Source organism: Lethenteron reissneri, chromosome 16, assembly GCF_015708825.2.
Source record: "Lethenteron reissneri isolate LAM-NWPU_2019-01 chromosome 16, ASM1570882v1, whole genome shotgun sequence".
Classification (NCBI taxonomy): Eukaryota; Metazoa; Chordata; class Hyperoartia; order Petromyzontiformes; family Petromyzontidae; genus Lethenteron; species Lethenteron reissneri.
The window spans coordinates 11,599,063-11,621,905 of record NC_083794.1 but is presented as its reverse complement, the minus strand read 5'-3'; the positions used below and the strand labels follow the sequence as shown (position 1 = coordinate 11,621,905).

At 46.5% G+C, this 22,843-nt stretch overlaps 1 protein-coding gene across 1 annotated transcript in view; it reads right to left on the bottom strand.

Moving 5' to 3' along the window:
• Window positions 1-8,698: 8,698 nt before the first annotated feature.
• The window catches only part of LOC133342992 (cationic amino acid transporter 2-like), a 38,395-nt gene continuing 24,250 nt past the window's right edge, over window positions 8,699-22,843 (bottom strand). Inside the window, exons 5-13 of the mRNA XM_061552412.1 lie at window positions 20,409-20,571; window positions 18,891-19,027; window positions 17,593-17,815; window positions 16,640-16,776; window positions 16,018-16,120; window positions 14,927-15,189; window positions 13,695-13,858; window positions 11,045-11,153; window positions 8,699-9,113 (exon numbers count right to left, since the gene is read on the bottom strand). Coding sequence (XP_061408396.1) covers window positions 8,932-9,113; window positions 11,045-11,153; window positions 13,695-13,858; window positions 14,927-15,189; window positions 16,018-16,120; window positions 16,640-16,776; window positions 17,593-17,815; window positions 18,891-19,027; window positions 20,409-20,571 — 1,481 coding nt within the window. The 3' untranslated portion in view covers window positions 8,699-8,931. The remainder of the gene's footprint in view (window positions 9,114-11,044; window positions 11,154-13,694; window positions 13,859-14,926; window positions 15,190-16,017; window positions 16,121-16,639; window positions 16,777-17,592; window positions 17,816-18,890; window positions 19,028-20,408; window positions 20,572-22,843) is intronic.

Genomic DNA, 22,843 nt, shown 5'->3' with positions numbered 1-22,843 from the left:
AAAAATAACTTTATAGCTGTTCGGATTCCTCCAGTATAAAATACATGATCTGATTCTGAAAAACTGTAATGTATCCCAAGTGATGGACTGGGCTTTTGCAGTGCGTTAGTTTTACTGTGGTCTCGAAAGTAACAAACAACATGAATTCGCCATCGATACACGTACACTTACAAGTGCGCTGTTGTTTGTAACTACATACCACGTAACACCGCTTTACAGCACCGCACTTGCAAATACTCGAGTCACGAGTTCTGTTTATCTTACATGATTGTCGTGTTATACTGCATTCGGTGATGATGTCACTTTTTTTTTAAAAACACACTTGAGAAAGGCAAGGGGAAGCAACGATCTCGATCATCCGTCTTAACTATGGTTCAAGAACAAGAAGAGCGGAAACGATGCAGCTGGGTTTGAGACAACTTGCGCTATTTATCTGCGCTTGGGCAGATACTTTAGCAAGGCTGCAGTACATCACTGCTATCTATGGACACAGACTGAGATGAATATGCACGGGCCGTGCATATGACCTATGACCAAATCGTCTTTAAAAGCACCCGATCTCAGATCTTAAAAGCCAACGCGGCTTTGAGGCTGGTTAGTGTGGGTGACCACCAGGACCTGCCCAGAGATTGTGAGAGGCATGGGGCTGTGGAGAGACCAGGAGAGAAATGGGGGTGTTGATTGTCACCCCTCAAAAGCATGGATTTGTATTTCCTGGCACTCCGGTTTACTCCCATAAATGAATGAAAACACATTCATGCGGAGGGAGCTGGTAGGAACGTTGGGTTGCTCGGTCAATGGCCAGGGTCAATGGCGGCGTGGTGTATTCCGCAAATATGCCCGACTGTGAGGGCGGGCACAAGGCGGCGTGAGTCGGTTAAACGTTGAGTTTTATAAGGGCATATTCTTAGGTTTTTTTCTGGTAAAGTCACGTAGGTAAAAAATTCAAATTAATAAAAGTAAAATAGAAATAAAATGAAAATCACGACGTTTCGGAGGCAACAACAATTTTATAAGGGCACCACGGGGTGACCAACCCCTCCCCACCCAGCCCCACCCCTCCCAACCCCCACCCAGCCCCACCCTTCCCACCCTCCCCACCCTCCCCTCCCCACCCAGCCCCACCCCACCCTCCCCTCTCCACCCAGCCCCACCCCTCCCATTTTTGGATGCACGACGGACGGACACAATAATCCCATGTGGGCTGGTGTAACCAGGAGGTTCCTACCAGTATTAACTGAGCATAGCATTGCAGGGCCATCATAAAATGGAGGCTCAAGACTCAATGAGACTCTCCTAGGTAAATAATGGGCATCACAGTACGTATTATATATTTTCCTTTAATTAGCATGTACTCGTTCTCTGTAATGTTGACGTGTTTGCTTTGGTGTTGCTGTGGTTACATACCACGCATCCTTCTATAATAGCCCTGAAATTGGCTAAACGAGACCATCCGCATAATAAAATAACTTGAACACAGAAACTGACATCCAGTGCGTGCCATTATTTTGACATTTCTTTGAAAAATGTTTCATTCTAGTGTACAGTACAATAGAGCAAAAACTCCCGGCAAAATAGGCTTCAACGCTGCCATTCTCTGTCCAATACAGCACTGCACTTAAAACTTAACAGCGCTTCGTCATCTACCAAACTCATGGTCAAATGGAGGACACACAGCATTAGGGGCGAGCCATGGGACGCTTGAATAACCATGAAAAAAAAAGAGGGTGACTTGACACTGTTAATCAACTGATGTTGGAGGTTCACTGAGTCGGTGTAAACGTATTAACTCTGCCAGTGGGGAAGTGGAATGTCGCAGCGCAGATGAAAGGGGAATTGTCTCCGGTCGTCACTGCAAGCAATTTTCCAGCAATACCAAGTCATGATTTCGCCACCAATATTATCCATGACACACGTTTTTTGGGGTTAGATCGCGTAAATATAAACGTGTGGTACTGGTAGGAACCCACTGGTTCCACCAGCCCACAGGGGATTATTGTGTCCGTCCGTCCGTCGTGCATCCAAAAATGGGAGGGGTGGGGCTGGGTGGAGAGGGGAGGGTGGGGAGGGGCTGGGTGGGGAGGGGAGGGTGGGGAGGGGCTGGGTGGGGAGGGAGGGGCTGGGTGGGGAGGGTGGGGAGGGGCTGGGTGGGGAGGGTGGGGCTGGGTGGGGCTGGGTAGGGAGGGGCTGGTCACCCCGTGGTGCTCTTATAAAACTCAACGTTTAACCTACTCACGCCGGCTTGTGCCCGCCCTCACAGTCGGGCATATTTGCGGAATACACCACGCCGCCGTTGACCCTGGCCATTGACCGAGCAACCCAACGTTCCTACCAGCTCCCTCCGCAGGAATGTGTTTAAAGCCGCCGCCGCCACTACCACCCGACACAGCCAACTAGTGAGTGTTGTCACGTGAACAAAACATGCCAATCCGTTACTAGTTCAGCACACCGGTGTTTTGGAGAGTCAACTCTGTCTTGTTAACATCACAACCCTTACTAATTGGCTGTGTCCGGTGGTGGCGGGTTTAACGACACATTTATATGCATGCGATCTAAGCCCAAAAAAAACCCTCGGTTATGTAAGTTATGCTTTGATATTCCCCGTTTCCTCTTTACCGAAGCACATTTGAATTCTGTACTCTTATACACTATGTTATACGCTGATGACAGTCACTCAGCTAATGTACCAAATAAAAGGCGCTAGAAATATCGCCCTCAATGCTGTCGCTTCGGGGGGGGGGGGGGTAAGCCGTGTCCCCACTGACTTTAATGTGAAATGATTGCCGTTGCTCTTGAGAATGATGAGAAATAATTACCATAATCGTCTTGATAATGATCATGGCTATAGATGGCGTGTCATTTTAGTGACGGGAGTAGTATTTAAAATGGAACGAATCGTGGGCAGTTCTGGCTTACCTGCCTCTGATTTGTATGGACCCCTCCCATCCCACTCTCCACTATCAACGCGGTTATGAATTAAAAGTCCGAAATTATAAATTAAGACAAACAACACATGAGCCCGTTGGATACAATCTGAATGTACGAACCAACATCAGGCATGAACCAACATTGCCAGTAAAACACAACAATCTAAATATAACCAAGTTCTACTTGCTTAGCTCTGAGGATTAAAAAAAAGTCAAATGCTGTATACGACTGTTTTTAAAACTTGCAGGAGGGAAACAATTAGTTCAGGTTGTGGTCCACATTTCACCGAATGTTACAGCTGGCAGGCTCAACTAAAGGCAAGCGCTGGCACACATTTGGTCAGGAGTATGATGGAGGGGCTATTCAACTAATTCGACTGTATTATTGTTATAAGCAGCAATGGAATCGTGGAAACTAATCAAGGTGCTATCTAGCAATCAGCTGCATGTAATATTAACAAGTCTCTGAGGTATGAGGCATGTTTTTCTTAATTCACACAGAGTGGCGTTTGTGTCAGTCATACTTCGCCACGCTGGTCAGTACGGATTGAAGGGAGCAACATTGCTTCTTGTTAAGTGCCTGGAAATATATATTTAGTATGGTTCAAGTTTCAAGTTCATTTATTAGGTATAGCCCTGTGAGCCATTTGGCTCCTAAATCGGGTGCAACCGCAACAAACAGAAAACAAAAACATGAACAAGAAAACATCTTAAAGTGACTATGTGCAAACAGAAAATCCAAAAAAAGACAGCAAAATATTGCAGAAAAAGCACCGTACACCAACACTGTGTGCAAAAATCCCACTGTTTTATATTTTAAAAAGGCACATTTAGCTACAATAACTTTTCAAAAGGCATCATACTTTGGACCAATTACTTTGACTTTGTATCTCCAGATGCCTTCTATGACTAAAAACTAATTTGATAAAACTATTTCTAAATATTGAAGGTTCAACGCATGTCAATGAATTACAGCTTTTAGATTAAACAAAACAAGACTCCCCAAGAGTATGTAAGCAATGCGAAATAATACAAAACAAAATAGCGTATACATTTCTGCACGCGCAAAGGCCAAAGAGCGATAGAGCATCTGTGGTTGTTTTGAGACCACCTCCAAAAGACACACTTTGGTGTAGTGAAGTTATCAAGGGCATCTCAAATCACAATTGACGGCTTGCCTCTGGCTGTTGGACAGATGAAACACTCGGCACTCTCTGGCCAGCAGGTAAAAAGGTACCTGCCAGGATCAAAAGGTTTGCTTTATGTTTGTAGAGTTGCAAAGTCTTGTGGGCTCTCTCTTCAGACTGCCAAAGCTAGACGTGACCGATGAAGGAACGTGAAGACCGTATTTAAGCAGAGCCCTTCTTCAATCTTAACCCATGAGGCCAAGTCTGGAGCTGGCAATGCAAGAAACCAATCAGTCACCATGGTCATCGGACATATCGGGTTGGCTCGGGGTGAACATTTTTTTATGAATGATGGCCGCAATAAGTATATATCCAGGAAGACTCACCGAGTCTAAAGTCTTTTTTTTAACGACGAGTCCTACAAAATGTTTGACCATTTTCATTAATTCAGGGTTGTTTTGCATTCAGGAGGAAATCAGTATAGTACCTTTTTAGAAAAAAAAACAGATCTGAGGATACTACTCAAGCACCATTCAGATGAATATGAAAATGCATTTTCTGTACTACTAACGCCTGACTAACTTGCATCACTGATGGCGATGAAGCTTCTCAAATCGGTCTGAACCACCACGCGGCACCTCCGATTAGCACCGGTGGCTACGTACGGTGCGAAAGAAGTTCAACATACAACACACACACACACCTGTGCCCATATCCACGGCAAGAGAGATGCCTCCACTGAAATACAACATGAGGATGGCACATACAAAAAGTGTGAATCATATTTCAATTTATTATTTTTAACTGTTACAGAATAATTAGGTAAACATTACACGAAGCAACATACATTTAATTGGCAAATATTTAAGACTAAAACAGTAACACCTCCAAAAGTCAGCCTAATGCAAAGCTCAGTCTGCATATTTATAGAGAACACACCACACACTGTTTTATATTTTAAAAGGCACATTTAGCTACAATAACTTTTCAAAAGGCATGATACTTTGGACCAATTACTTTGAATTTGTAAATGAATATCTACGTCTAAAAATGTACAATACACACGTAAAAAAAATCAATTTGCATAACTTAACATTGAAATATCGTACTTGTCCAGAACTAGTAATTTGTACATGAAACAACGAGCTGTGAAAGTTGGCAGTTTTAAACACTTTAGCTGTACTTGTTAAATGAATACATAACACGTAATAAGGTTATTAGCACATTAACTTTTTTAGCACATCCACCAATTTATAATTCAAACCTTAGATATAACAGCAACACAAATATGGCATCACGAAGCAAGATTGCTTCATAAATTGTTTCTTTTGGCACTTTATTGTAGCAATATAAAGTTTCTCTAAAACTTAATATTTCTGCGTACCAATGGGTGTGAGAATAGAAATGAATAATCAAATAAAAAAATGTTAGGGGTCAATTAATTTGGGGGGGGGGTCACAAAACATCTGAGGCACCCTGTACAAGAAGGTGATGACAAATACTAAGGGTTTTAAAAATTACAAGAACCTACAGTACTTTGGTCAAGAGAGATACGGTAGTTGTAGCATCACTACAGCATTCCGTACTCGCATTCACACTGACCCCCAGACACACCTTGTTATTCCTGTGCGATTGATGGGATGCGATCTGGTTCAGCTCGATTGCTGCCCATCGATCACAAGCAATCGTTTGAGGTGAAATACTTGTGCAACCGGGTGCAATGCAGTCACGTAAAAAAAAAGACTGCTGCTGTGGAAACGACGGTGGGAGAGTCAGCAAAACGGGGAGAGAGGTGGGTAAAATGGGAGACCATCAAGCAAAAAGGTGTGATTATGTGCGCTGCTGCAGCCACGATTTATTGCACAGCACGAAAGAGACCGCTAGAGTCATGGCCCCAAAACTGAAATATCTGGGCCGTGAACCATGACGGCTTTGGAGCCTACTACACCCAGTGGCGGCGGCGCAGGTGCACAGGCAAAGCAATAAAAATTAACCCGTAAAAACAAAGTTTTTCACTATAAATCCTTTATATGCATGGCGGCTAGAGTCCTCTCGTCCTCTGGCTTGAGATGGCTGCCACCTATGGGTCAGATGATTGCCTGCCACCATTAAGCAATTGGTAATTAAATATTTTAAAAAATCCTAAAAAGTGTACAATTTTGGAGAAAAAAATTTCACGAAAATAAATTGTCACGCACAACGAGTCTGTGTGCAAAATGTCAGCTCGATTGGATCACGGGAAGTGGGTTAAAAAACGACCGAAAGATTTGCACGGTCGTAAGCGCGCAAGCAAGCAAGCAAGTGAACTTAATATAAAGGATTTAAATAAAAAACGACCGAAAGATTTGCACGGTCGTAAGCGCGCAAGCAAGCAAGCAAGTGAACTTAATATAAAGGATTTAAACATGTTTAGCGGCCCCAAACAGCTCAAAGTGCCCTGGATTCCTCAAATATCAGCTCGCATCCCAACAAACGTATCACGTTAATGAACATGAAATTCCAAATCATCGATCTCACTTCTAGCACGTCGGTACGGCACTCTTCCATCTCTGCAGTATATTTGTGTCCATCTCTAGGCTATATTTGTGTACATCTCTAGGGTATATCACTTCTAGGATTTTGCAAATTGAAAGGGGAGTTCCCAAAAACAATTTATACTCAGGGTTACCCTCTGGGTCACCAGCACCAGCCCTGCTTACATTTGCCTGAGGGTGGAAACTCCTTTGGGTATGATGAAGACAACTACCGCGTATATTCATCTCGACCACCTGATTTTATATTCGTGTGGTTGCTCGATTTTCTAACTTGCTCGCTGATTTAATGAATGTGTCATTTGCTATCGAGGGTGCATGCAAAACTGCAGCCCTGCTGCACTGCGTGCGATGATAGCGCGGTGAAATAGCGGCGTGCGTGCGTGTCCGTCCATAGCCATACAATCGAAAACTCTTGATATGATCGTATCAATCTCACCGGCACGACAGAGGCCTTTACCAACACCAGGAATGGGCACCTCACAGAAGACGTTAGAGATTAGACTGTTGGTCAGCATTGGAAATACAAAGCTTTTTTAAATTATATTTTTGCCATAAAACGTGATATATGAGAAAAATTAAGCACGCAATGATGCATCAAATCATCGGCCGCAGTTTGATGGATTGTTAAGCTCATGATACATTTCTAGAATTGTGTTTGAAATTGTTATATTTATCTTATGAGCAATGTGTAAATTATATGCTAATTGTACATTTATCCAAACGGAAAAAAACACAATTGTGCAAATCATTATATGCCTACAACAGAGACAGTGATAAAGAAAATATCGCGTCAAGCTGAAAGCGCTAATTACACAAAATGGCAAATGGCTAGAAGTTTCAATGGGGGGACACCTGTGGTGCTGAATTGCAAAACAGCTGCTGTTCCCGCATCTGTATGCACATGGCAAGGTTCTATTTGACGTCCCCGCTAATCCAATTAATTTCATAGCGTTCGAAAAAATGTAGTGTTGTTGTACCCTTGTCATGTGATGATGAAATTCATTTAATTTTAACACTTTTCATGCAATTCTGAGCTTTCTTTAAGTACGCGTATTAAACTCTCTGATGAGCATCAATGAGGGGGCAGGGATGGGTTTATCATAGTTTTTTGGGTGTTAAATCACGTAAATATAAATGTGTTTTTAAACCCGCCACCACCAGACAAAGCCAATTAGTAAGGTTTGTCACGTAAAAAAAATCTGCCAATTAGTTACTACTTCAGCATGTCGTTGTGTTGGAGAGTAAACCGACGATATATACAATTTGAATACGACGTTTCGCTGGTGATTTACGTGACAAACCTTACTAATTGGCTGTGTCGGGCGATGGCGGGTTTAACGACACATTTATATTTACGTGCTTTCACCCAAAAAAAAACTTTATTATGGATACTGATGATGAAAGCCTATCGTGTTAAACAGGGCTGGGTTTGTGGTACTGTATCCACATCCCAGCAATGCGAGTGGCAGGCAGCAGCATCAGGTGAGGAGCATTACTCCTCAAGCGTGAACAGAGAATAAAGGACGTCACTGTGCATGTTTTCTTGGTTGCGCCGTACCGCGTGTTGTTCGGTCTGATGTCTCATCTTTCACCTCTCATGCTCGGAGATTTTTCAAATTCATTTCCTAAAGAAGGCTCCAGCGCGTGGAGCGGAACGTCAGACATGGTCCTGAACAACATGCGCTTCGACCAGAAAACACAGATCGTGTCGTGCAGTGTAGACAGCAGTTGATTTGAATGTTGACATTTTGCCAAATAACAAACAATCACTGCAACAGCAAGTATTTGAAATCTGCTATGTATTTCCAAAAAACTTAAGAACATTTCGTGGATAATGTAATTGTACATTATTTAAACAAGAAATGTATCCAATTACAGATTTCTTTTTACAGTCCAATGGGCGTTTGCGCATTTGCCGCTCATTGCCCGAGGTTCGTGGATCAAGCCCAGTGGCGGCCCTGGTTAATACTTGGTGCATATCAACAACAAAAAACTCGTCGTCTGCTTCAGTGGAAATGAAAGATCTCACAGCATAATTTGAAAAAGAGTTGACCCTGTGCGCTGGCATCACGGTTTCAAATTTGCCAAATCACTCAATTGGGTCAAAAACACAAAGCAACAATCGCCGTCTACGAGAAAACGAATGCCCACTTCTCCTGGCCGGTGGTGTTGCATTCACCTCGGTCCTCACAGGGACAGCTGCCAGCGGGGGGGGGGGGGTCCCCTGCTGTGGGGGCACCTCGGTATGTACCGCACAAGAGGCGCGGCATAAACGCATTCAGTGAAGCTGATCTTGTATATAACATCGTAGCGGAGGAGCCGACTGTGTCCAGGCCGTAGGCGCTAGGCGCGTGTCTCCGAAGCGCCGTCGCCGCGGGCGCCAGCTGTGCCGGCCGTCGAGGGGAAGGAGGAGTGCGGTTTGTGTGCCGCCACGGCAGGAGGGCCATCTCTGCTGGGGGTCAGCTCACCGGCGGCTTTCCCCTCTACGCTGTGGCGGATGCCGTAGCCGAAGTAGATGAGGAACCCTGCGACCGCAGTTTTTGGTCGGAAACAAATATGAGGGACGTCGCATTCACACCGACAACGAAGGTGGACGGGAGAAGCAAATTCGATTGTTAAAGTTGACCAGCGAGCGTCGCACGACGCGCAAGGCGCGATGGATGGGAGGACCAATTTCTGTGGTCACAATCACGCATTTTGCTGCTTATAAATCGCGCTGTTGTTGCACATCATTACTTTCACAACTGTGCGTATGTACGTTGAACTTCTTTCGCGCCGCACGTAGCCAACCGTGCTAATCGGCGAGCAATCACATTACTACGATAATTATGAGGGCGTAACACAAAGCTAAAGAGGCGTGCAACAAATCGAATCGTAATTTTAGTGGGGGGGAAAACGTGATAACCCACACATAAGATGCGCTAGGTTCATTGGAACAGCTTCCTGTCAAGGGGCAGAAAAATACATTTGCCCATTTGCTTTTGTCATTCACTTAATTTAGCTACCGTTCGGGAAAAAGCCTATTTCCTGCACAATTATCTCTTGACGGGTACCAAGGTTTCTTCCAACAGTGAGCGCTGCTGTCCACCATACCCCACACCCTCACATGCAAATCGACTCATGTAGCTGCAAGCAGTTGCCTTAATTGTGTTAGAAATACCACAACACCCCTCTAACGCAGCCTCCCTCATTTCATGTAAATTGCTGAACGCGCGTGTACACAATTAGATGTATTCAGCCACACCTCGTGTTATTATCAAGTCAGCCCTTTTAATTACAGCAAATGAATGTATGTTGAACTTCTTTCGCACGGTACGTAGCCAACCGCGCTAATCAGAGGTGCGGGGGCAGGATAATAAACTAAGCACAAAAAGCAGTTCTGAAGAGATGATTTTTCAACCTCGACGGTGGTTTAAAAGTGCGTAGCTCCAGTGGCTTCCTCGCATCGGAAGAGCATTCCAGACGGCCGCGGGAGCCGCTGCTGCGAGGATGACCGGAGTTCGCGCGATGGTTTACGCTCCTTGACGAGATCGGCGAGGTGTCGTGGTTCAATTGTCGCAAGGACTTTGTGCGTAATGAGTGCGGCCTCATGTACTCGGTCGGCAACCGGAATGAAGCCTTGTCTTTATCTGCGGTTAATCAGTCTGAGGAAAGTAAGTGGGCAAGGACAGGACAACGTCGTCGCTAGAGAGCGTCACGGCCGGTGATCTGGGGAGAGGACTCGCGGGAGAGAGGACTTCCACCGCAAGAGATGGAGCGATGAAATCCCATGCAGGCCCTCGATGAATTTGCTCCATCGCAGGACCGTTAAACAGATGGTGGAGGCTTGGGAAAGCCTTCGCGCAACGGTGGAATGATCATGGCTCATTGTTGAATCAGTTTTTATTCGCATTCGGTCATAATACGAAGTATTCCTAAAGCCTAGTCAGGAGCGCCACCTACAGACGGCGGGCGGTATCCGCAGTGCAGCAAGATGGAGATTTCCCACGTGTTTCTGGGTTGTACCGCGTGTTCGGGACGATGGCTAACGATTTGCACAATGCCTTCGGTGCTTTGTCAGGAGCATTTCACGTCCTGAAGACGCTCTGCATTCAGTCCCTAAAGAAGCTCCCGGCATATGGAGCAAAACGTGGGACATCGCGCTGAACAACACGCGGTACGAACCTAAAACAAATCGCAGAGCTGTGGAGCACAACCGTGAAAACCTGCACAGTGGTAGTACAGCAAAAGCACTCCACGTTGCGTTCCTAGATTTGAAGCTTTCGTGACTGCAAGGATTCATACGCTATGTTTTTTTCGGTAAAGTCACGTAGGTAAAAAATGTAATAATTCTAAAATTAAGATTAAAATAAATGAAAACGACGCCCAAAACGTCGTGATTTAATTCAGTTGTTTTCATTTGTTTTATTTTTTACCTACGTGACTTTACCCGAAAAAACCATAGAGTATTGCGTACCTATGAGCATCCACACGGAGAATCGAACCCAGGTTCCGCCACTCAGCTGCAGCATGAGGTAGATGTTGACAAAGACGCTCAGCACGGGCAGCACTGGCAGGCAGGGCACCTGTCATCAAGCACGGGGCAGAGCATGGCAGGTCGGCTTGAGTGTGACCTCTTACTGTACAGCATTTGACCCCGCTAGAGGGCAGTCACTACGGTCATGACAGCACAATACAATGCTAAATCGGCGTGTAAAAATGCATCGAATCGTAATTTAAAATCAATAATTAAGCTCACGATACGCGGATTGACTGCTGTGTGTGAGAATTCTATATATATATGATATGCAAATGACACACGCACTGTTCATTTAGGCCAAATGGGCCAAACGTGTGCGTGAACGAGGCAGAAAAAAATGACGGATACATATGAGGATGGGCAATAAATGAGATGAAAAATAATTGATTCCTGATGGTAACTGATGGTTACTCGGTTAATTACAGAGCGGGCTTGATTACTGCTATAAGACGGAGTATTTTTCATGGGAACCGAAGGGAATTATAAATCTAATGCAGAATAAATTAGCAAAAAGTGTTTACGAACGTACAGTGTTATAGCGGTCATGCTCATAGTACGTTCATTTAATGTTTAAAGTAAGACGTAGAATCGTGACAATTCATCAAACTGCTGAAGGGCCAATTGTTACAACCACAATATTGTGACTGCCGGCTTCCTGGAGACGATCGGCAGCCAAAGCTCTCCACTACAAATTAGGGCACTCAAAGCAACCTTGCAAGGGGGCCAGTCAAAATGTGTTAAGCACAGGAAATTATATTCCGTCAGCATCATTTATCAACCCGACCATCTTTTTGCCAAGTTTTATTCCACAGATTGAATCACTTACTGGCAATTACTAAGGGTAATTGTTTTTTTTTTAATTCACAATGAAGGCAATTAGAGTAACCACCATCGGGGTGTTATTTTTGAAGGTGGCCGCGTGGTTCGGGATCCTTGCGCTAAATGTGTCGCGTAAGTGTTACATCACGGGAATGAGCCGCCGCAAAATTTGTTCTGTTTGTGTGAAGTGTGAGTGAAATGTATAGCCGAGATTTTTTTTTAAAAAAACTGTAATTGTTTTGACACATTTCATCATGGTGGGGTTTTTCTCTTTGTGAAATACTTTTGTCTGTTGCGTTTTTTCCGCACAATATTTGCTGTAATTACTCTCTTGGATTGTGCATTCCTTGCGAACTAGGCTATCTCTTTTGAAACAGATATTTGTCTCCATGGGCTCTCGCATAGTTCAAATAGGTTTGCATGCTGTGATGCATATATATGCCCAATTAGCAAATACGCATTTGCGAACATTTTTTAATTACCCAAGTAGTCTTCAAAATTAACAAATGTGTTGAATTATTAAGCCACGTGGGATCACATGAAGGCATCTAAATATGGGGGGCGCCAGTCCCACTTTCCCCTCTATAGCTCTGCTCTTGGGCCCATGAGCCCCAACGCAGTCACACCACTTTCATTTATATTTACCAGGTGAGGCTCACTGAGCTATACGGATCTTTTTCAGAACCAACCTGATCACAAATGATAGCTCAACCAAATGGCTTATCATCATGTGGACATTTGTCGCAGCAGCCAAATACTCTAAAGGCATGTTGATTCTAAATGTGGACGGAAAAATCCGGAGGATCCCGAGAAAAATCCACACGACCAAGAGAAAAAAGAACACGCAAACTCCAATTACACTTGTCAACAAAAGAAAACATTTTTTTTCTGGCCTGGACTTTTGCAGCTGTTTTAGACTAATTTCAGGGTGCTGATTCCAATTCTGATCTCAGATTTGCTCTATCACATCTCATTTTTAATGCTATCGGCATACCCCATTTTCATTGATTTTACCCGAAATTAACTCTGTCATTTATGATTGCAAGTTGTTGCGAGTCAGTGACTGCTTTAGTGTTAAAATATTGTGCTGTATTTTTAGGATAGTGTTTATAATGTAATTTTATGTAGATATCCACATTTATTTAATATTTTTCTTCTGCAGTTTTTATTGAAAATGCAATATTTGATATTTCAAAAACCTGATGTGACAATAACTGATGCCAGATTTGGAATCAGCACCCCAAAATTACCTTAAAACCGTTGGAATACCTTATGCCAGAAAAAGTGTGTTAACCAGTGATATAGAGCAGGCATCAGGATCGGGATCAAACCCACGACTTCCCGCATACTAGGCGAGGGAGTTCACATCTCTCCACCGTCGGCACCCCACCACTTCCACATATGATCACGCCACCGCTGCTGCGATGCAGTGCTCTGCGTTAATCACGCGTTACTCTTGGAGAATTTAACAACAAAAAATACATTCTGGCTCATGACGTGACATTGAAAGCACAATTACAATAAAATTAGGGGGGGGGGGCGGGACAAGTTTGGTTTACACGTTATATTTCGTGACCAATATTATCCATTATAGAGCTCTTTGGGTTCCATTGTGTAAATATAAATGTGTCGTTAAACCCGCCACCATCCGACGCAACCAATTAGTGAGGGTGGTGGCAGATTTAACGACGCATTTATGTTCACGCGACCGAACCCAAAAACCTCTATGATGGAAAACAAGTTTGTTTTTCATTTATGTTGCGGGTACCATGAACTCGACGCGCGCCCTGCTCTGTGGCTGTGCGTGGATGAGCAGCGTGGCGGCGCCAATGGCGAGGAGCAGCAGGGAGAGCGAAGCCACGACCCACGGCTTGTGCAGCATGGAGCTCATCTCGCGCACTGCCAGCCCGCTGAAAACACACGCCAGCACCGCTGTGGAGAGGGGGAACAAGGGTGGGGTGGGGGGGCAATCACCCACGTACCGTGATCAGCAATGATTCCATAGAGAGGCTTTTCCACAGATTAGACAACTTCACCTGTCAATATATAACAATCACCCTAATAACACGGGCGTACAGAACAGCCCTTGTGTCGGTCCACTGCAGGATGAGGGCCTCCCCGTGCCTTGCGGGTCAGGCGGGTTATTTGACCATACTTCACCATGATGGTAAGCGTGGGTTGGTGAAAGCGGGGAGCGTATAACGTGAATTTCGCTGCAACTGCCTCCTGCCCTCCACAACCCACTCCGCAGTAGTCTTTCATACCTGTCGTGCAGGACAGTTGCCCGTCCACGCACTCACCAGGCTCAAGCCTGTTTAGCTGCCGAGGTCTGATGTGGTCGAGCGATCTTTCTGGGCGATTTCACCATAGGCTGTAATAATAATTGTAATTATAGAAAGTATGGTTTATTTATGGAGCAGGTGAAGAGCTTTGACACGCACAAAAGCGAATGCACTACCGCCATCCGAGCATGGGTGATAAAGTCAGTTCGAGGACGAGATTGACGCCGTGATAATTTACGACCATTTCTCCCTTGATATCAAGAAAGGTGGACAAATTGTGCAACTGTCCTGATGCTAACTCGGTTAATTACAAAGCCGGCTTGATTACCGCAATAACGAGATAATTTTGAATATTTTTCATGAGCACCGAAGGAAATTATGAATCTAATTCACTGTAAAATTGCAATAATGCTTTACTAATATGCGATCCTACACTGTAGTTGTCATGCTCGTAGTATTTTTATGTATTGTTAAAAGTAATGATAACGCTTCTTTATACCTTATACACCTGGACAGGAGCACTGCCCAACAATGCACAATTCTTCATTGGCCACTTCTTCAGCTGCTCTGGTGTAAATAATCCAGGCTCCGTGCAAAACTGCAGCGTTTCCAAACGCAACGTACTGTGCGACACCGCTGGCAAGCCCACCCCGACTCGTATTTCTAAAAGCGCAGAATTTCCAGACATTTGGTCAGACTTGGGGGGGGGGGGGCTTACCGATCAGCCCGACGCAACCGTTGACAACGAGAGCGGTGCGCTGGGTAGGCACGCGCGAACGTGGGAAAAATAAGTCCCGCCAGCCAACCCCCGACGGGACGGGGTCGGGCGTGCCAGCAGCAACCTGCCCGTGCGCCATAGACGTCGCGAGGAACAACAGCTGCGAGCAGTTGTGCCCCATCAACGTGTCCGACTTGCTCATGGCCTGCTCGCCACTCATGCTCTCCACGATCACCTCCCTGCACTGACTGTCCGGCCGGTACCTGCGGTTAGCGCAGGCAAGAAGATCGAATGCGATTGGGATCGAAACCGTAAACAAATCAGAACACTGGGACACGTGCGCATTCAGCTGGGAATTAGTAATTTATTTTCTATAATTCTAGATTTGAAGCTTTCGTGACTGCACGGATTCGTACTCTTAGGTTTTTTCGGTAAAGTTACGTAGGTAAACAATTATAATGAAATAAAATAATAATGAATGAAAATAACTAAATTAGATCACGACGTTTCGGAGGCAACACAAGTCTCCGTCTTCAGGTGGGACCGTCACAGCCAAATTTACTGTATCAAGTGATTTACTGTATCAAGTGATACAGTAAATTTGGCTGTGACGGTCCCACCTGAAGATGGAGACTTGTGTTGCCTCCGAAACGTCGTGATTTAATTTAGTTATTTTCATTTATTATTATTTGATTTGATTATTATTTTTTATTTTCCATACCTTATCATTTAGTGCATTTCTTAATCACGCCATTATTATAGAGCACGGCTCTCAAGAACGTGCTTTGCTTCACAGGCATAGTCTGAAGGAGTCATGCAGATAGGGGGCAACGTTGCTACGTGTAATCCCAATTGAGTCATTTGGCAGGACATTTTTCACATTTCACAAATTGTGATGGTCACGCCAGCGCACAGTCACCTTTCCCTCTTAGAATGACGGCACGGGATCTTTAATGTCCACTGTGAAGCAGACGGGCGCGTGTTTTACGACGAATATATCAGCAGTATTAAACAGGGCACGCGGCCTGCCAAATTCGAACCGCGAACCGCTGCAACGAAGATGTGGGCAGGTTACCGGTGGGACCACGTACCGCAGGATGAGCACGCAGGCGGCCACCAGCGAGTAGGCGAGCAGAGTGCCGATGGACATCATGTCTACCAGGTCCTTGAGGTCAAAGAGCAGGGCCATGACCGCTGGCGGGGGGAAGGGAGGGCAGCAGCGCACGTAGTTTTAACCACGAGTTACGTTTTAAACATATCCGGTCAATTTTAGTTTGAGCCTTAAAAAATATATATATACGTAAACACATTCCTACGGACGGAGCTGGTAGGAACGTTGGGTTGCTCGGTCAATGGCCAGGGTCAACGGCGGCGTGGTGTATTCCGCATATATGGCCGACTGTGAGGGCGGGCACAAGCCGGCGCGAGTAGGTTGAACGTTCAGTTTTATAAGGGCACCACGGGGTGACCAGCCCCTCCCCTTCTCACCCAGCCCCCCCTCCCACCCCCCACCCAGCCCCACCCTACCCACCCAGCCCCTCCCCACCCTCCCCTCTCCACCCAGCCCCACCCCTCCCATTTTTGGATGCACGACGGACGGACGGACACAATAATCCCCTGTGGGCTGGTGGAACCAGGTGGTTCCTACCAGTATAATGATCTTCGTTGGGATTGTATTTCTTCGAACTTAATGATTGCCGTTATTTTAATTACCGGCGAGGCATCCGGCGGAGAGTGTTGCGGCAACAGGCGTCCGCCGCTCGCTGACTCGTGCCAGGTAGCGGAAAAGCAGCCCGTCCCGTGCCATCGCGTACATAATCCGGGGTAGGGGAAACATGCTGCCCAACATGCTGGGGCAGGGCACGGTGGGTAGGATAGGGTGGGCAGGGTGGGGCAGGGTGGGGCAGGGTGGGACAGGCAAGGCGAAGACGTTTTTTGTAGCAACACGTTTATAATAAAAATCTAAACTCGGTGAGGGAAAAAAAAACAAGGCACAATGAGATCAGTGTTGCTTTTCTTTTTCGGAATATAAATCATTAACACAACCCATCTGGTGATGGCTTCTCGCTGATTTGTTTTTAAATCGCGACATTTGATTTGCAGTGGAGGGATGATTGCTATACATACATCAAACACTTACGACTTGTTTTCACCTGTTCAATTCTGCACATCAACGCCGGTGACCAAACCACCCTGTCCAATCTCGTCGGATCTCGTAAGCTGAGATGGATTGCGCCTGATTTGTACGTGAGTGGGAAACTCCCTTTAGGTTGTGAGGTGACTTGGAAATAGCAATGAATCAATCGGTTACTGAATCTGTCTGTCCGGAGCATTGAGTGCTCCCACATTTCTGGCGTGGTTTTTTTTTCTGGGTACTCCAGTTTTCCTACTACATGCCAAACACTCGTTCACGGAATTAGACAAACATTTTAATGAACGACCCTTCTAAAAAAGAGTTCTGAGACTCAATGAGGCTTTCCTGGGTAAACTAAATATATTACGTCACACCAAATGAGCGAATTCGCGCGACAGATCGTCCGCGATGGAAATGTAAGAATGAAATCGACTCATTTGCTGGATCGTTGCATCACAGCACCGTAATAAATGTTGACGGCTTCGAGAGGCCTTCATCCAGCAGTGGAACAATCGTGGCGACAGGGTCATACCTGGCGGAGAGGGCACACAGCGCGCCAGCTGCCACGGCATAGCGTGCAGGTCCCCAGCCCACAAACTGAAAAGCGACGGGCAGCGGGTTGTTGGGATCCAACAGGCAGTAGGGCATGAGCAGCGTGAGGGCGGCCGACACGCCAAAGTACGCCAAGAAGCAGAGCAGCAACGACGCCACGATGCCAAAGGGGATGGCACGCTGAGGATTGCGCACCTCCTCGCCTAGGGGTGGAGGGGTCGCAGGGTCAAGTGTCACGTGTGGAGGTCGCAGAGGTCAAGTGTCACGTGTGGAGGTCGCAGGGGTCAAGTGTCACGTGTGGAGGTCGCAGAGGTCAAGTGTCACATGTTGAGGTCGCAGAGGTCAAGTATCACATGTGGAGGTCGCAGAGGTCAAGTATCACGTGTGGAGGTCGCAGAGGTCAAGTGTCATGTGTGGAGGTCGCAGAGGTCAAGTGTCACGTGTGGAGGTCGCAGAGGTCAAGTGTCACGTGTGGAGGTCGCAGAGGTCAAGTGTCACATGTGGAGGTCGCAGAGGTCAAGTGTCACGTGTGGAGGTAGGTAACGGCTAGAGGTGCAGCCCCCGAAGTCACTTGGTCACGTCACTGTTGGCAGAGGCAGCTCAAGAGAATCCCTCCGATTAGCACGGTTGGCCGATATGTACGATGCGAAAGAAATTTCGATTTAAAGCTTTCGTGACTGCAGGGATTCATATTCTTGGATCTTTCGGTAAAGTCACGTAGAAGGGAAATAATATAATAAAATAAATTTAACTTTATACAATTCTCACGACGTTTCGGCCACAACACAAGCAGCCGTCCTCAGGACGCTGTCTTTCCGACAGCTCTGTTCTTCACCTGAGGACGGCTGCTTGTGTCGTGGCCGAAACGTCGTGAGAATTTTAACATGTTTAATTTGTATTATTTTATTATTTCCCTTCTACGTTACTTTACCGAAAGATCCAAGGATGCGCGAAAGAAGTTAAACATACGTACATACGTACGTATATTTATCTTCTCTTCCATGCTGGCCAGACGTCCCAGAAGAGATAGCAGCACCCACACTCTGCAACACACAACCTGCTAAATTGACTGCCTTGTGGGTGTGCCCATTTATACAGCTGGGTGGCCAGAGGAGAAGGTATCTTTAGGAAACGTTCCCATTGTTTCAACCGTCGCACTGGGAGAGGTGGCTGTAATCAACAGGAGGTGAATGAATGCAAACTCAAGACTCTCCTAATTTCCCACGAATCAATGAATGAGCGAATGAGCTGATGCATCTCGATTGACGTGAGCCGTACCGGTGGTGGCGATGCAGTCGAATCCCACAAAGGCATAGAAGCAGGTGGCTGCTCCCGACAGCATGCCTGTCACTCCGTACGGCATGAAGCCGCCCACTCCAAAGCTACTCGAAGAGTTCAATCCTGCAGGGACATTCCTAGAAGAGGCATCGACATTCAAATAGGAATATGATAAATTAAAGTAGTTATTTTGACAGCGGTGGTTAACAACTCACCCATTGTTATGCGACGTAAACATGACGACATAAATCACCTATATTTGGTACGCGAGAGGTTGATGTGGCCAGAATGACGCGCCTGGCCACCTTTGTCTTTCCAGTACCAAACTATACACAATTTCTTAAGATAAATCATCTTAAGCTGGAGTCAATGCAGAAGATGTCCACGCAAGGGTTCGATACCAACCGCTACCCACGTATTGCATTCTGTCTAAAAGTCAAACCTGGCTCGTTGGAATCATAGCTCAGTGCAAGAATCACAAAGACGAGGGACCCCCGCATACCCTTAACAGACTTTTTGGTGCAAGTACTGTTGGCGAGCACGTATGAAGGCCGGTAGAGTGCACCGAGGGGTGGCCAGAATCACTCCCGGCGATGTCTAAACACCAGAAAGAAAGTATACCATACAGCCAAACAGAAAGTGCTGTTTGTTGCGAATTTATTAAGGTCCGCATGGTGCACGTGTGGTCAGCGCCACACCCGGCCGCCACATTTGCTGCTCCAGTGCTGATGTTTACACACTGCACCAGTTGGATCGGATATCACTGCCACTGATATCAGCCGTGACCGCAAATTGACCTCGAATTGCCAGGTTCATAGCACAGTGCGCAAACCACTATGCCACCACTACCCACACGTACCATTTATAAACGGCTGGCTGTGTACGGTGTGAAAGAAAAACAGCATAAAACACTGTTGGAGCAAGCGCTGTTGGCGAGCACCTTTGAATATCGGCACGGCACACGAAGGGGTTGGTGAGCAGCACCATGCCCGGCTGCCTTTGTCTCCCCAGTGGCGATGTTTACACACCACACCAGATACTCATTTGAGGCTGAGTCGACCTAGGGGGAGGCCTAGCCCCAGTTCAGATAATTATACGCTTAGTTCTTTCGGTAAAGCAACACAAGTCTCCGTCATCAGGTGGGACCGTCACAGCCAGATTTGCTGCATTAAGTGAGGCAGGGATTCAAGATGCAATGTGATGGTCCCACCTGATGACGGAGACTTGTGTTGCCTCCGAAACGTCGTGATTTTGTTATTTTATTTGTATTAATTTTAATTAAATTTTTTACCTACGTGACTTTACCGAAAGAACTAAGAGTATGAATCCTTGCAGTCACGAAAGCATCAAATCTAGAATCAGATAATCATCACTGGTCGTTGACCGTGAGCGAGAATCGAGCCCCGGATTGCCGGGTTCGTAGCGCAGCGCGCTAACCGCCACCACCACCGCTCCTCACAAACATACATGTACCGTGCATACATACATACATGTAAGCATGCATCGACACGCACTCACATTGCCTGTGTGAGGTTGGCCACGTCGTCTGGCGAGAGCTGCCAGTAACTGGTGTCGCCCTTGATGAAGCCGGCGATAATGACGAAGGTAAGCACCAGAGCGTTGATGCAGGTAAACACCTTGTTGATGATGGCCGACTCCTTCACGCCGAACGAGAGCAGCCCTGGGTCAACGGAGAGAGGTCACGGCAACGTTGGGGAGCGGCGTCACCTACCGCCATCCACATCCCTGCTCCGCGCGTCCAAAGAAGCCCCCGAACAATTCCGAGGCCGGATATACTTCGACGTGTGTTGTTGCATGAAGGTTATTTTTGTGTAATTTCTCTTGTGACGATGAAGGTTTGAAAAAATATTTTTTTTTACCAGGTAAGGCACACTGAGCTACGTAGCTCTTTTATAGAAGTGGCCTGGCCACAAATGATAGCTCAAAGAAGTGGCTCATCACGTGGAAATGCATAACAGCAGTCAACTACTCCGAACGCACGTTTCCAAACGTGGAGGGAAAACCGGAGGGCCCGGAGAAAAATCCACACGATCACGGACAGAGAGACACGTAAACTCCAAATATACAGCACGCAACAGGGTTGGGATCGAACCCACAACCTCCTGTATAGCAGGCAAGGTGGTTAACATCTCGCCATCACGGCACCCTTTTAAGAGAAGCGTGGAAGACAAAAAGCAAAGACAAAAATGCCCCGTATAGCCTATAACAGACTGTTGGGGCAAGTGCTGTTAGCGAGCACCTATGAAGGCCAGCACAGCACACGAGGGTGTGGGTGGCCAGCACCACGCCCGACCGCCTTTGTCTCCCCAGTGGCGATGTTTATACACCACACCAGATACTAATTTTAGGCTGAGTCGACCTAGGGGAGGCCCAGGACCGGTTCAGTGTTGGTCGCTGGGTTCGCAGCGCAGCGTAGCGCTAGCCGCTACGCTACCGCTCACCTTTGCGTGGAAGACAACGCAGACGTGCACAAGCATCGTCGCTGATAACCCGTTGACCACTGGGTTTGTGCGTTTATGCGTCGCGTCCCCATTTCTCCATTACAGTACTGTGAGTCACCAACATGTAAGGCGGCATGATCATGCAGCAGTGACTTCAGAAGGCACCAAAATGCCTCTTCGCTCTCAAATATAGGCAAGGATCGGTCATTTGTTCGGTGGCTTGACAACAGCTGCCTTGACAATAACGTGGGCGAACACGATGTCCGTTGTGAAGTGGCTGGCTTGATTCCAGGAGATTAGCGTGCACCGCGCATTTTGAGAAACGTCACGGCGGTTTTGCTCCCCACACACACGAGAAAAAGGCTCCCTGCTCATTCACGAACCCCACCTCAAAGGTCGCAACCGGGTACCCGATACCCGTACCCTACCCGATACCCGGCTACCGTTTGCGACCCTGGTGCGGCCAGGTACGGGTACGGGTAGACCGTGAGTCACTGATGAGTCACCGTTTGTCACTCATTTCCCAACGTCTTGTCTCTTCTCACAATTCAAGTTCCTAGAATCAACCCACCCACGCCTGCAACATGGCTTCATCCCAGAGGTCGCAATCAGGTACCCGATACCCGTACCCTACCCGTAGCCGGCCGGGTACGAGTAGGGTACGGGTACCCGTTTGCGACCCTGGTGCGGCCGGGTACGGGTAGGCCGTGAGTCACTGGTGAGTCACCGTTTGTCACTCATTTCCCAACGTCTTGTCTCTTCTCACAATTCAAGTTCCTAGAATCAACCCACCCGCGCCTGCAACATGGCTTCATCCCAGAGGTCGCAATCAGGTACCCGATACCCGTACCCTACCCGGGTAGGGTACGGATACGGCCGGGAACGGGTAGCCGGGTAAGGAATCAAAACCCGTTTGTGACCTCTGCCCGACCTGCACCGCTTTTGCCGAAGATTATTTTCTCTTTCGGGTACAAGATGTGAATATTTAATCTTCTCTACCTCAAACCCACGGCGAGCGCATAAGTGCATTACGAGAGTGTAACGAAAGACCGAACCTCCTTTCACCCTCGGCCCCTTAAGCCTCGCCCTGATGAAAGTAATTTGTCTGCAAAACCACGGTGCAACACAATAGCATAATCACAAACATTGCCCTGACAAAGACGTGTAACTTCCTTCGTGTATCATTTTACCATAACGCCGAGAATAAATATGCGCTGCTGCTAAGTAACAGAAATAACATGTTTGCCTTAGTACATACATTGCATGACAATACATTATGCTCATTGAACTTTACAAGTTGGGGTAAAGAGATTTGTTTCATCATCATCATCATTGTTATACATTTGTATGGCCCCTTCAGAGCGTGTTGAGGCGTCAAAACAAAGGGAAGTTTTAGATAATCACTCAGTAAGGGATTGGAAAACACATACAATGTTGAAACACAATATAGCATAGACACTACGCACAGGAAATGAGAATAAATAAAATTGA